General features: G+C 48.1%; 5 protein-coding genes and 1 non-coding gene across 6 annotated transcripts; 3 read left to right on the top strand and 3 right to left on the bottom strand.

Moving 5' to 3' along the window:
• Positions 1–32: 32 nt before the first annotated feature.
• On the bottom strand, positions 33–1,116 carry F5Y00DRAFT_268156 (uncharacterized protein; the record flags this gene model as incomplete). The annotated part of the gene is made up of 3 exons (XM_048012198.1): positions 33–117; positions 190–932; positions 1,006–1,116. The coding sequence occupies 3 exons, from the start codon at positions 1,114–1,116 to the stop codon at positions 33–35; spliced, it is 939 nt and encodes a 312-aa protein (XP_047866653.1).
• Positions 1,117–3,706: 2,590 nt separating this feature from the next.
• F5Y00DRAFT_t49 lies at positions 3,707–3,798 on the top strand. Its single transcript has one exon. It is a non-coding gene; the product is annotated as a tRNA-Arg (tRNA).
• Positions 3,799–4,057: 259 nt separating this feature from the next.
• On the bottom strand, positions 4,058–5,396 carry F5Y00DRAFT_231891 (alpha/beta-hydrolase). The gene has a single exon (XM_048007088.1). It carries the CDS (start codon positions 5,293–5,295, stop codon positions 4,093–4,095), a length of 1,203 nt encoding a protein of 400 aa, XP_047866652.1. The 5' UTR covers positions 5,296–5,396; the 3' UTR covers positions 4,058–4,092.
• Positions 5,397–5,923: 527 nt separating this feature from the next.
• Positions 5,924–7,793, top strand: F5Y00DRAFT_268154 (glutamate decarboxylase; the record flags this gene model as incomplete). The annotated part of the gene is made up of 4 exons (XM_048012197.1): positions 5,924–5,947; positions 6,016–6,251; positions 6,312–6,914; positions 6,971–7,793. The coding sequence occupies exons 1-4, from the start codon at positions 5,930–5,932 to the stop codon at positions 7,791–7,793; spliced, it is 1,680 nt and encodes a 559-aa protein (XP_047866651.1). The 5' UTR covers positions 5,924–5,929.
• Positions 7,794–8,692: 899 nt separating this feature from the next.
• On the top strand, positions 8,693–9,282 carry F5Y00DRAFT_231889 (uncharacterized protein). The gene is made up of 3 exons (XM_048007087.1): positions 8,693–8,770; positions 8,840–8,955; positions 9,067–9,282. Exons 1-3 carry the CDS (start codon positions 8,765–8,767, stop codon positions 9,140–9,142), a joined length of 198 nt encoding a protein of 65 aa, XP_047866650.1. The 5' UTR covers positions 8,693–8,764; the 3' UTR covers positions 9,143–9,282.
• A 55-nt stretch (positions 9,283–9,337) lies between these two features.
• F5Y00DRAFT_231888 (uncharacterized protein) lies at positions 9,338–14,481 on the bottom strand. The gene is made up of 2 exons (XM_048007086.1): positions 13,991–14,481; positions 9,338–13,931 (listed from the first exon to the last, which is right to left on the bottom strand). The coding sequence occupies exons 1-2, from the start codon at positions 14,149–14,151 to the stop codon at positions 9,614–9,616; spliced, it is 4,479 nt and encodes a 1,492-aa protein (XP_047866649.1). The 5' UTR covers positions 14,152–14,481; the 3' UTR covers positions 9,338–9,613.
• Positions 14,482–14,621: the final 140 nt, after the last annotated feature.

The raw sequence follows: 14,621 nt of genomic DNA, 5'->3' as shown, positions 1-14,621 counted from the left end.
GTTAACTCGTGCGTGAACAGAGGAAATGCCTCTCAGTTCTGGAGCATAGACATGACCTCCTCGGGGGTTACAACTGGCCATAGTGGAATTGTGCTAGTTGAGGCACTAGTTCGGGAACTGCAGTCTTGATTAGCACATACGTAAAGATATTGATTGAATAAGAAGAAGAGGGTGTAAAGAAACACTTACATCACCCTCACCCTCGGGTCAGTTCCGTCGAGTTTAATGCCAGGTATAAATACCTTAAGGAGATCGGGGTAGCTGGAGGGATTGTACGGGGGACCACAACCAATTAACATGTCACGGCACCAGTGGTAGATCTCATCCATCGCCTCTTCGCACTCCCAGAGGCAGATGTCGTTCTTCCTAACGCATTCCACAGCTACGTTTTCGACGGGCTCGTGGAAGACAGTCCAGCCGTCGGATCTGCGGCGTATGAAGATCAGCCTACCACCGTTGGGTATGGAGACGAGCTCGTCCTTGTTGTTGATATAGTCCAATTTTAGGCTTGAGCTCTGCGGTCGTGGCATCCTCGCTGCTTCCCATGCTGCTTCCCTGACCGCAGGGTCCTCGTACTTCTGGATTTGGCGTGTGTAGTGCTCAAGCGGGCAGTCGGGGTTCTCGCTGCGGTGGCGCAGCACCGCGTCGCACTTCTGGCCAAGCAGGTAGTTTAACGCTCTGAGCAAGATGTTCATGTTCGTGGTATTCGGAGCAATAACCTTGCTGTGGCGAGGAGGCCAGAAGGTGTCTATGGTTACCATGATTACCTTATGAGTTGAGCGATAGGGGGGTCTGTATCTTCCCCTGCGGTCGTTTCCACAGCCTAGAAGCTCAACTATGCGCTTCCCATTAACGATTCTGACGCTGACCTCGGGTTTGACGGGACATGCGGCGCTAGGGATTGAAGGGACGACAAGGCTTTTATCGGGACCCTATGTTGATTTGAAGTTAGTAGGTAGAATGTTTCCGGCTTGGATATAGAGAACTTGCAGTCGTTTCGCAGACAGGGTTTATCTCGCGGGCATCTGTCTGTGTACTAGCATCACGCATACGAGGAACATCCGTCTGGACATCAACGTCGGGCATACCAGCGACAGGATCTCCTGAGGTAGACATGATCTAAAAAGCTAATTAGAATAAGTCGGTCATACAATTTTCGAAGATGAAATACCTACCTTGTTGGTGGTAAGTTGCGTCCTAAGAACCAAACGCAAATCGGACTGCTAAGTAAATCCCTCGTAGACGGGAAAATGATGGCTTAACAGCACAAATGAGTACGTGACCGGGAGAAGAAGCTGTTAAACTGTAGATGCTCAGGTACTCGAGCACGTACAATTACTACTTCGACCCAGTTTGCGTTGTGTTGTGAAGGGGGAGAAAATAGAAATAAATTCTGGAATGGGCTGGCTGCGAATTTATTTGTGGCAGGTCCAAGCTCAAGACAGCCTGATAACCCTGAGTCAGTGCTGGTTGCTCTAAAACTGAGGGGATCGTGAGCTTCCTAGTGGCCAATAAGCTTAGGGGGTTTGGGACCCGCGAGGGGGACCTTTAGGATGAGTTTGTACCTAGGTAGGAACAAGCTGTTACAGCTGGTGATAAACACAACTAGACGAGTGGGAGAACCTTAGGATGGCCTAGGCATAGCTACCTCCTAAGTGCTGAAAGAACTACAAGAAGCATGGTAGGGTCTAACGTTCAGCTGCAGGTACTTTACTATCCTAAGATGGACGACAATATGCTTGTGGCACGTCAACATACGTATAATCAATATGATCAACGCAGTTATTCCCAAAGAGATCATTGTTTCTTCAGGCCCAGACACTCGTGGCCTAAACGGGACCACAAAGTTTCACCGTCGAGGACAGTGAACAAGCATTCATGCGTGTTCGAAGTCACAAGCCGTGCTGCTGTTAACGGAAACAACACCTTAAGCCTTTATATTGAATTAAATATTTCCCAAGGAACCTCCCCTGTTTTCAGCCATAGTGATGCCTTAGCGATACCTAAAGCATAAACGTGAAGATGTTGCAGGAACGTAGTATGAGAGGATAAGCGGTAATAAATCCAGGGATGGTAAAGGACCATTAAATTCCTGACTTGCATTTCCTGAACTTGAATATACCCAAAGTATTAAATATGCACAAAAGTTAAGCTTTTATTAAAGGCCTAAGGGCTCAATGGGAGTGGTGTAGAGAAAGGTCTGACCTATGGGTCCAAGAACTGAAATAAGTATAAATGCCTGGCCTTTCGTTGTATAACGTGCTGTAAAGCTTAGAAGTTTTATGTTCATTGTTGTAAAATTCATTTTGATCATGTTTTTAGCGTTACCACGGGTAAATCATATCATCATTACTGCAAGCAGGGGGGATTATTTATAACGAACTCTACCCAGTTGTCTTGTCCCGCTGCTAACAATGAGATCTGAGCTTTGCAAGTTGTTCGGGCGTCTTATAAGACAAACACCTTTGATAATTACGGTATTCTGGATGATAGACGGTATTGGATTGTATAAAAGAGTCCATTCCGGATCTTGGACAAGGCCCCAGCTCCGTGCGGTTCAACAGACAGGTTGGCAATTTGGTCGAACAAAGTTTACAGCAGGATGAATGAACTTCCTCGGTGGGTGGGAATATAAACCTATTAGAATGGACTGGATCAATCGACTGATATGAGTTAGGACCTACAAAACATACCTAAAGTGAAATAACTCCCGAATAGAATATTCTTACTTCTAAATCGTGCCTAGGATAATTAGCAACTGAATTTTCCTCGTGCCATATAATACGTTCTGATCACTCATAAGACATCAAACAACCTTACTATCGGTTAACTAACTCAATTCGATAATCCGAATCATCTTTTCACTCAGCTGACTTGATCTTAATAGTCTCATACAGGATAGGATTAACTAACAGTCAACATACATCTTTTAGAAAGTTCACTGAGACATTATCTCTTGTCTAGGAATTAGAACATTATCAAGACTACAATAATCCAAGTGCCAAGACAGCATCGTTTGCGAATATCACTTTTCCTATGCAAGTCTTAGCTCACTCTACGTTCGCGAAAGCGTGTTTGCTCAATTATGAAATTAGACAGGAACCTATAATAGTATTGCTATGAATATAACTAACTAGATATATAAAGCTAGGTAACTACCTAAAATATCTTCATTAGTTATCACATAAGTAGCTTACGCCAAGCAAGAAAGTTCACAAGAGTACTTGCGCATAGTGTGAAAGCTTAGACCCAACACTTGGAGAAGGTGCTACGGCCACCGTTTGCTTTTTGCTTTTTTTCTGAGGAATCAGATATATTCGATCGGACGTTTCGAAAACCAAGCTGAGGTCTAGCAAGGGCGTCTCATTGGAAGCCGGCCAGCCAAGGTGGAGCAGTTGTGTGCGGGTAGGTGCAGATAGGCAGGTACCCCTTAGATATTTTCTGTTGTGGTAGGGAATGTGACCTGGCACTTCCGCTCTTCATTCACCTCGTAAGTTCGTAGGTAGGTAGGTAGCTTGTCGTTGCTTCCTGTAGTAGTTGTTGCGTTGTTTATCGTTTCTGGATTAATGACGTGTTACCTACCTACCTCCTTTCTTGAAGCTAGGTACCTAAGGTAGGAAGTAGGTACCTAATATATCTCAATAATGGCAACTGCTGCCATCATCGCCGCGATAGCCAAGTGGTAAACACACTTGATTTTCACGCAGCCGCACTAGAGAAATGGTTAACTCGTCGGCCTCCTACTTGTCAAGGATGAAATAAAGCCGAAGATTCCCGGTTCGAGTCCGGGGTGTGGTGTATTCTTTTTTTTCTTTTTTTTTTTCTCTTCCTATTATTTTCATCTAGCCCCTTATTTTTATCATCCATCACATCATCTTGACTTATTCCTTCGGTCTATTTTATCGTGAACTACCTACGAGATGACTGACATGAAGGCCAACACCTAACAGCATTACTTCCATAAATTTATACACTTGGTATTATCACAGGTAGGTATAGATGATTATTAAAATTTGTATTCGTATACACGTCCCGGATGAACAAACAGCAGGCAAACGGGCACCTTCTTCGAATAGATTTAGGTGCTGACTGCTACCAAAATTGTGGTAGGCGGCATCGTACTCTCATAAAGAATGCTAGAATCTCCTTAATCACAGTCTCAGGCTGTTCCTGTTGTACCCAATGCCCAGCACCATCCACAAGGTTTTCACCCCAATAACAGTACTCCCTAACAGTCTTTGGGTCCTTATACCCCTCAAGCGCACCCGGCTGCTGGTAATTACCCCAGTCCTGTTTCCCACTAATAAAAAGGCACGGGACCTCGATTGTGCGCCCCGAGAACAGAAGTACGTCTCGCGCCGACTGCTTGGTCGACGCCGTCTGCGCACGGTACCAGTTCAGCGCCCCTTGGAAGCCCGTCCGCGCCCACTCGTTGCAATACACCTGCAGGTCGTCCCGCGAGAGCCACCGCTCCGTCTTGGAATAGTCCTCGCCCGCCATGTTGGAAGCCACCGTCTCGGGCATCGAGTGCTCTGCTCGCATGATATAATACTCGGGCATTTGTGCCAGTTCCTCAGCGCCCCACTTCGTCAGGGGTTGCGGCTTGTTGGCGTCCCAATCTGCCGACTTTAGATGGAAATATCCCCGGAGGAATGTTTCGAGGCCTTGGGATGGGTTCTCCCAGTCCTGGGCGGCGTTCGGGCTCGAGTTGTACCACTTGTAGTGCTTCCGGGGCGGGTCAAGTTTCGCCAGCTCGGCCTGGATGTCTACTTTCTTCTCTTCCCCCTTTTCTTGGGGAGAGATAGGTTCCGCGGGTCGGTGGTGCGGATGGCTCATTTGAATGGTGGAAAGAAACATGTCTGGACGCATGAGTGCGGCCATGGCGGAGCTTACGCTGCCGAAGTCGTGGCCAACGATGCTGTACACCTGTTTATACCCCAGCCCATATACCAGACACACCAGGTCGCGCACTAGATTCGTGAAGACGTAGTCATTAAGGTCGACCGCTTCGAAGGGCTGTTTTAGCGGCCACCCCGTGGTTCGCCCATAACCGCGTTGGTCCATGGCGACGCAAAAGTATCCCGCTTCAGCGATTGCGGGTAGCACTTTGCGCCATGAGTACGCGAGCTCCGGGTATCCGTGGCAGAAGAGTACCAGAGGCTTTCCGGGCTCGCCGGCCTTTAGGATATGCCATTTAAGACCGCACGATGTGGAGCAGTCGACGTAGTCCTCGACGATACCTTCTGGTAGAGGTAAGTCCGGGAGCACCTCGTTCGGCTGACCTACAGTACTCATAATGTTTTTTATATTATTCACCAAATTATTCTAATAAAAGTTGTATGATAGTGTTTTAGGTAGTAATGTTGTCTACGAAGTAAAAGGGACCGAGATGATCATTAAACCCCGCAAATACCGGGAAAGGGAAAGGGAAAGGGAAAGGGAAAGGAAAGGGTATCTGTTGAAATCAAACGTCAATTTACGTCAGCACGTAACATCGTATTATGTTTACCTATCAAGACCTGCATATGTGTGGCCTATGATATATGGGTAACGCGCGTCAAAGCTATACGGATTCAAAGCCTCATGAAGTAGTTGAAGTGTTATTGGGCTCACAATCCGGAAGACCTCCGATAAAATTAATAAACTTGGCTTTTTTAAGGAGTAACTACGTCATTCTCGTCATAGGTACGGATCCGTAACCAACTTTCCAATTAAAGCCAATGAATCTAGGTTACATACCTGCTTTGAATCTTTTGAAAATGGGTAATGGGGTCATTACTATGGAGGGACTTCCAAGTAAATAACCAAGTAAATAATTCCCCTTGACTATAAATCGAGGCCCACGAAAGTCTTGGCTTTCAGTTCCTCTAACTTATTAACTTATTATCAACTAACAATTAGGTTACTTGTAGTTATAATATAAGCTACTATGACTTTAGCCCGCCATGTTAGTAGAGTTGAATCCTTTCCATATAAATAACAGTATTAATCATCATTTAACTAACCATTTATCAGATCGACCCGGAGGAGCTTGTTGAGCGCCTCCACGATGCCAACCTCACCGAGAATGGCCGACAGCTGCGCCAGATGATGACTACTTCTCATCTAACACCTTACGGTACCAAATTTGCAAGCGAATCAGCAGTGCCCAAGTATACGATTCCCAAGGAGGGAACGCCGACGGATACCGCCTACCAGCTAATTCATGATGAACTAGACCTCGATGGCAAACCAAATCTGAACCTTGCCAGGTATGTACTACCTTACCCCTTAAAGTCGACTGTCGGAAATGCTTAACTAGTACTCTCTAGTTTCGTAGGGACTTACATGGAACCAAACGCCATCCAACTGATGGCGGAGAATTCATCTAAGAATCTGGCTGACAATGACGAGTATCCGGCCATGATGTCTCTTCATGAGCGTTGCGTTAGCATCCTCGCCAACCTCTGGGGCGCCAAGAAGAGCGAGAAAGCCGTTGGGACAGCGACCACCGGCTCCTCGGAGGCCATTCACCTGGGAGGCTTGGCAATGAAGCGTCGCTGGCAGGAACATCGCAAGGCAAAGGGCTTGGACACTTATCATCCAAATATCATCATGGGTGCCAACGCGCAGGTCGCCCTCGAGAAGTTCGCGCGCTACTTCGACGTCGAGCCGCGTATTCTCCCGGTCTCTAAGGAGAGCAATTACCGACTAGACCCGAATCTTGTCCGGAAGAATATCGACGAGAACACGATTGGCGTGTTCGTCATTCTAGGAAGCACTTATACCGGTCACTATGAACCGGTAGAAGAGATCTCGAAAATTCTCGACGAGTACGAGGAGAAGACAGGCATCGATATCCCGATCCACGTCGATGCAGCATCCGGGGGTTTTGTTGCGCCATTTACTCACGCCCAAGCCGGCGGGCCGAAGTGGTGAGTGAAACTCTTAAGGTCCCTTATGAAAACGTCGTGCTAATATCTATTTTAAGGAATTTCGAGCTCCCGCGAGTCAAGTCCATTAACGTGTCGGGTCATAAATACGGTCTCGTCTATGCTGGCGTCGGTTGGATCGTCTGGCGGGACGAAGCCTACCTACCACAGCACCTAATTTTCGAGCTGCATTATTTAGGAGGCACCGAGAAGTCTTACACGCTCAATTTCTCGCGTCCGGGTGCACAAGTCATCGTACAGTATTACAACCTAATCCACCTCGGATTCGACGGGTACCGCGAGATAATGGAGAATTGCCTCCGGAATGCACGCCTCTTGTCCAAGAGTCTCGAAGCCACCGGATGGTACACGTGCGTCTCCGACATCCACCGCCGGGCGTCTACCTCATCGAGCGTAATTTCAGATGCGAAACACGCCGTCCTCGGCGAGGAGGGCGAAACATCAGCCGACTACGTGGCCGGGCTACCAGTTGTGTCGTTCCGATTGACAGACGAGTTCAAACGGGAGTTCCCGCACATCAAGCAGGAATGGGTATCGCTACTCATGCGCGCGCGCCAGTGGATAATACCCAACTACGCGCTCCCCCCCAGCGAGGATAAGATTGAAATCTTACGTGTGGTCATCCGCGAATCCATGAGTCTGGATCTGCTGGACCGCCTGATTGCGGACTTGGTGTCTGTGACGCAGACCCTGATCGAAAACGACGAGGTAGACCTGTCAATCCTCCAGAAGCAGAAGCCAGCTGGAGATAGCCGGCCGCGCAAGGACGCAAGTAAAGGGGGTCGTTCAGAGGAGTCTGCTAAGGTACTCGAAGGGAAGGTGGCACGACTGGCGGGCGGTATTCACAGGAGCGTCTGCTGATATCGATGCCCCTAGTTGGTAATATGGGTTACGTTCTTAAGAGGTAGTAGGTAGGTAGGTACCTTAGATAGATAGATGTCCCACGGAAGAATACACCTTCATGCGCAACACACCTGCATCATGTACCTGACTTAATAAATAAGGATTGATAAAAAGCTTCGACGCGATCTGCAAAAACGACAGCGATAGGACAGCGTCCCATCTATGTTACGACCCCGAATACCTAAACTAGCATGGCGGACGTCCGCTGCAACACCGCTTCCAGGCTCCCGGTTAAAGTGAATATATCCCCTATCCCAATTTACGGATACCACGGTTCGCTGCACAACATATCCAAAGGTAACTAAAGTATAGTAAAATAGAGTACAGCAGCCTAGAGTGTTCCAGAGAGCAATAGAATGATTAGGTACCTAATCTACCACTTACTCCCTTACCACCTTGGACCGATTTCCCGGCGCGGCGCTGTATACTCCAGACACGACGGCCACGGGGCGAGCACAGATATACATACTTCATACCGGACCATTGCGTACTTACTACCACGTAGGTATACACGCCAGGGATTGGCAAGTTAATATACATAGATATTTAGAGTGCCGAAGGATAAGCTTCATTCGTATATTTATTATTAACCCGCGCAGAGAGTTAATCTAGACGTCGATCTTCATTTATAAGTGCATTTTCGCGGTCTATCGTGACGTGATGCGACTCTGTTTGATTTCATACCTACCTACGTATGACATGACATGACAAGATATGACATGATACGACATGACTCGCTGGGTTTAGGTAGGTAGCTTTGTGTCGAGGAGGAGTATATATAAATAGGTGTATAAACTACCAGCGAGGAGCGCCTCGAGGAGCCGCACAGCACGCCATAGAATCTACACTAACTACCACCTAACCAAACTTACAACTTCTCACGATTTCTTATCACTCAGGTGTGAGCAAGTGCAGTATAAAATCTCAAGATGAAGGTACTTATTATTATTACCTATCCATAGCCATACTTACCGCAATCAAGTCTAACACAGCCCCATACACAGTACACACTCACCGCCATCCTCCCCCTCCTCCTCGCCGCTTCCGTCTCCGGCGCCAGCCTACCCTTAACAAAGCGCATGACCTGCAGCGCGGGCCTAGACAACCCGTGTCAAGACCTGTACGTACCGTACCGCCTCGTTAACTTCTTTCCTGCCTGCCTGCCTTTCTCGTCGACTAGACTCTTGGGTGGGGTGGCTGGCTACCTAGGTACCTAACTAACCGCGCATAGATGTCAATGCTCCAGCGGCAACGTCGCTTGCCACTACGACCCCACGTCCCGGTGCGTGCAGATGTGCACGTGCTAGGCATATAATCAATTCTACGAGGCCTTGGGAGGCGCCAGTTAAATTATACATGAGTCTTAAATTAGGTGCTTCATTCTCTGTTTCGATGGAACGGGAAAAGGGGTAGGGGATGGTTTATTGGCGTGGTGTCAAAAAGGTCCAGTCACGCTAAAGTTCGCGGGAGTGAGCTGGGTTTAATGTGGACAAGACTATTAATTGAGTTACGAATTTATTACTTGGCAGGCTTGTATTTAACTTTTAGGTTGGGTCTTTAGTTTAGAGTTAAGGGGAAGATTATGTACTTCTGAGTTGAATACTCGAAAATACCGTGATAACACACCTAGAAGCCTACCTCACAGCTTAATATCCCTTATGAAGAACACATTATAGAAAGTTTCATAACTTTCTCAATTCCCCCCTCCTTTTAAAATCAATTATAGCCTCCCTCGTATACTCATACACCATATCTATACAAATATCCGACATGTACACTTATCGTCTACTAGTCGGTCCTGAAGCCGACTTTCTCCTTAACGACGTCGTGCTTCCCCAATTGCCTGCGGATTTCTTCAGCTTATTACCAAGGCTGATCCTAGCAGCCGACATTGGGTTTGGTGACTGCGGTCGGGTTAGAGGCTTGCCCTGCCCGTCCGCAAGGGGTATATGTGCACCGCTGGCAATCTTTTCCCAGTCGTGCCTATCGATCGAGCCGTGCTTGTAAATGTCATATTTATCCTCCACCTCAACATCTGATAACTTCTGGTTCCTTGTACGATCTACGAATCCCTTAATCGAGGCCCATGTTTCGACTTGGCCCTGGCTTGCTTCCTCGATGCAGTTGCACTCGTCACCAGCAGGGCACTCGGTCTCGCCGGCGTCATGCCATTGCGCTATACAAGCCTCGTGGCTGGCGCAACCGCATGATAGGCAAGGGGGATAGAGGGCATCGATAGGCTCGTTACAAAATACGCACAGCAGTTGCATCTGCGTGCGTTTACAACGATCGCAAGTACCAACTGCACCTCCAAGTAATGTGCTAGCATGTGTCGACCGTATTGGATCTAGGTGGGTCTCATGTATGCGGCAGATGCCAGTTACATCAATGCCTTTATCAGATGCAATCAACGACTGCAGCAGCTCTTTCTTGCCCAATATAATAGGCGAGTTGGCACCGTGATGTGAAGGAGAGCCGTGACTCACATTCTCCACGCTGTGATACTCGTGGAAGCTAGCAGCTCCCGAACTTGCAAAACTAATAGCCTGAGGCCCAAGGGGGTCTTCCTTAAGCACGTTGAATTTCAAGATCTCGAGTCGAGCCAACGGTTGGTTCCACATCTGTAGCATTTCTGCGTACGCATGACGGTAGCTCGCATATATAGCGTGACGGGAAGGCTCGAGGAAAGGAACGCCAAGCCAGCCGTCGTCATCGAATATCGACTGATCTTCTATTTCTGTAGATATACCATAGCATAATAGGGGTATAGTATCGTCACTCCGTGCGTCATCATCAGAATACGAGTTGCGTGCGGTGCCTGACGGTTCGGCCGTAGGACCTAGAATTGTTGAACTACCCCAAGTGATATTAGTTGGGGCAAGGTTGGACAGGAATGTCTCTCCAGGGCTAGGGCGTTTCCGACTAGGGGGCGATGTTGATGCAACGCTCGCGAACGGCCTAGGGAAACTAGCTAAGCCCGCAGTCAGAGCAGTATTTGCACGGCTCAGTAACCTGTTATCTGGCGACGCGGCCAAGCTTTGGGTTGGATCGCCATTCGGCTCATGAGGTGTCATCGTCGTCGGCGGCGTCTCACCACAGGAATAAGAATTGGATTTTGGATCACCGCCCCATGTTACTTCCTCTGAACCGTACGAGCCGACAAGGTTAACAGGTGTGTGTAATGTCTTAGGGGTAGAAATTGCCGAGTTAACTTGGCTCTTGTGGTTGTAGATACTAGAGTGCCAAAGCGACGCATCTGTGGGGAAGTAATCTAAAGAGAACGACGGTGCTTTCATGGGGAGAGGCGTTTCCGGTTGAGTGAGGTGTGATTCTGCGTACGCAACGCCATCCTCGGCCGACGACTCGCTGAATATGCACGAGAGCATAGCAAGCATCTGAACATCGGCCATCTTCTCGAAGTAATAGAAAAGGTCGTCGATCAAACTTCTTGCGAGAGGATGATGTCCCCATTTGACCCGGCCGTTTAGCGTGGTAGTATTAGAGCCTGGAGATGATGAACTGTTATCGCCGAAACGGGCGACAGCATTTTTCGCGATAACGAGTATTGACTCCCTGCCTTGGCCATCGCCCAAAAGCTCAAGAGGGATGTCCTTTCGAAGTAATAATGACGAGTAATTCCAAACGTCTACAAGATCGGACCGTCCATATTTCTCTGCTACAGTCGCATTGTGGGCGCACACGTCCGATCCATCCCCAAATATGCAATATTCCTGAGCAAACTCTTGCATGGAAGGCAACTCATTGGCAACATTATATATAGATATAATGTTCTTAGGCTTAGCTGGACGACGTTTACTGGTACCAGTGCCAGTACCCGTGCCTATGCCCGTGCCCCCACCACTTGAGTGCATGGAATAACTGCCGCTGAATGTCTTTCTGAAACGATGACCCGGTAAATACCACATATTAATCTTGTGCATATACGTAGTTTCTGAGTCGCTTGAGCTCGAGGAATCGTCCCCGTCCTCTGAATCGGACTGATCCTCCGTCGCTGAGACATCGTCGTTTATATATCTATTTCTCGGGGCGGTCGACTCCTGTTGAAGTCTACCAAAGCCCGCGAAGCTAGGCTCCCCTTTAGGACGCTCCTTAAAAGAGTCTGCGGTAGGGAAAAAGGAAATCTTGGCCTTTTCTTCCTTAGTAGGGAAAAAACAGACTAATCTTCCATCATTCGAGAAGCGGCAGCCGCACAAGCGTGGCATTGGTGGTATAGTGGGCCTATTAGTAGGAGCAAGAGTAGCATCAAGCTCAGTGCTCGCGGTCAACTCTTGGGACATAGTCGCAGAGCCGCCAGCGGGAATATAGCTATCCTCTTCTTCACTTGAGCTCTCATCGGCGAGCCCACCGAAGTCGTCGTCTAGGTCTTTAACATTTTTAAAGAGCGAATCGCTACTAGAGAGATCAACCTCTCCAAGAAGGTAACTAAAAGCCACCTCGAGACAATTTTGTCGCTTCTTCGAGAACCGGCTTACCAACTGGTGGATTTCCTGTTCAAGTTTCTTATGCGTCTGGTCTGACATCAAGGCTGTCTTCTCAACCATGAATTTCGGGGCCCTTGATTTCGGGTAGTTCTTAGGGATGTCTACTTTGACTTTGATGAAAATGCTATCGCCGTCTGCGCCCCAGGGACCTTTGAGAGAAGCCCTGAGGCTAAGAGAGTCTATATCTACGCTGTCCCATTTAACGTTTGGCATTTGCTGGTTGACGCGAACAATCTCTTCCTGTAGCGTTTCTGGTTCGGCCCAATGCTCGTCATGAAAGCCATGCCCAAACATGCCAGAGTCTCTGGATTCCTTTCTCTGGGACGCTCTGATGATCCCCGACTTCTTGCTCATCGTGATGCCTTTCATCCAACCAAGCTGGTCTAGGCTTCGATCGATTACCTTACCAGCGACAGTTTTTGCTCTCATTGAAGGGCCCTTCCAACTTGGGATCGTGCCACCGGACCGAGGATAGTTTGATGACATCGTCTGCATTCCCATAGTAAGAGCGCTGCGGCGAATTTGGCTTCCGCCGCTTCCGGGGCGAGGATCGCTCATAGTAGCTGATCTCTTCTCTCTATTAGCGTGGTCGTCAACGGATCTATAAGTCTTATACGCTGCTCCTTTTCTCGTAATATTGATTTTTTGAGCTAGACAACCCTTTACATGCCCGACAGACTCCAGGGTTGACTGTTCGACTCTGTGAAGACGCAATTCATTGTCTTCACCCCAAGATACAAGCTGAAATTCCCGATTGTCTATCCCGTCATCCGAGATTGATCCACGGGCCCTCCACAGGAATTCCTTTACCTTGTGGTTTCCGTGCCCAGGAAAAATGTTGCGTGGGTCAACGGCATCATCCAATGCCTCCCCTTCGCCACGCCGGCCATCGTATAAGTAAAGGTTTCCCGGGTCATTCTGAGGCATAGCTAGTAGACCATAACCGAAAGGGGTATGACGAGCACGCCATACAGGAAAATCTGTGCGGATTATCCTCTCCGGTTCTTCGGATACGCTATAATCCCAGAATTTGATACTTTTATCCAAGGAACAAGTAACAATGCTGGTCGCCTTGCTACGATTCCAATCAAGGCCATAGATCTTAGAGGTATGCGCACTAATAGACCTAAGAGGAGTAGATGGCTTCCTTTCGTCCCAAATGTGTAGCCACCTGTCATGTGACGAGGCGAGCACGTTGGGGTCTTGTCGATTGTACTTAACTTGGGTAGCTCCAGCGAACCAATCGCAGAAAGTTAAGACGGGCTGCTTAGGTCTCCGCAAGTCCCAACAATGCACATAACCATCGACCGCGCAAGTGGCGAGCATGTCAGGGTGGTGGGCCGAGAAGTTGATATCTGTGATTGCCCTACTATGGCCTTGGAGGGAGTGCTCTATAGCCCCCGTCGCAGAGTCTTCCCTCAGGTTCAAATTCCAAACCAGACAGCGATGATTGGCGGTCGAGGCCACCCAGTAATCCCGGGCCGCGAAAGGCGACCACTGCACGTCGACCACCAGCCACGGGTGTCCATGACTGCTCAACCGACGGGGCGGATTATAGGGGGCATCAAGGTCGATGATGGCTAGACCTTCGGGGCTTTAAATATCATGAGCATATACAAATTATAAAGCGGATACAATACTCCTTTAACTTACGATGCAAGGGCAACATCGCGGCCACTTGGTGATATGGTGGCTGATCCGACTAGTCCATCGACATGAATAGTTACATTGGCATCGAAACTCTCACTGTCGTAAGCGGACTTGGGAGCGTTCTCTTTGGACGTATCCAAGATGCGATCCAAATTCGAAGGCATGGCTGTTTAATTTATAGAGCGCATGAGCCCACTGACGGAACATCGAATTCTCGATGGATTTCGGATGACGCTACCGCCCATCCTCCATTCATGTGCACACGATCTCTCAATTAATAAATCTCGCTTTGATCTTCCATTAGGTCAATAAGATACGCCGGGCGCGTTTCTAAGTAACGAATAAGATTGAACTACTGTAAGGCATCGTTATGACTTTTTAGAAAGACCGATGACATTGATACGATATCTCATGTAGGCGAAAAGATAGGCATGCATGATGCACGTAAAGTGATATTGTAAGTAACCTTGAAGACCAACTGGTGGTGTCAGCGCGCAGGACGTCGCGATTTGTTATCGATATAGCAATCACAGGTTTAATATTAAGCCTGGATTAGGTAAGGTATGCATAATTGTTAGCATGTCACTAAGGTTGCCCCTCATCTCATCTACTGTAACCAACTGGAATTTACATA

Source organism: Daldinia vernicosa (assembly GCF_022497035.1).
Source record: "Daldinia vernicosa strain CBS 139.73 unplaced genomic scaffold F5Y00scaffold_13, whole genome shotgun sequence".
Taxonomy (NCBI): Eukaryota; Fungi; Ascomycota; class Sordariomycetes; order Xylariales; family Hypoxylaceae; genus Daldinia; species Daldinia vernicosa.
The sequence above is the reverse complement of the archived record's forward strand: the minus strand, read 5'-3'. Positions and strand labels throughout refer to the sequence as shown.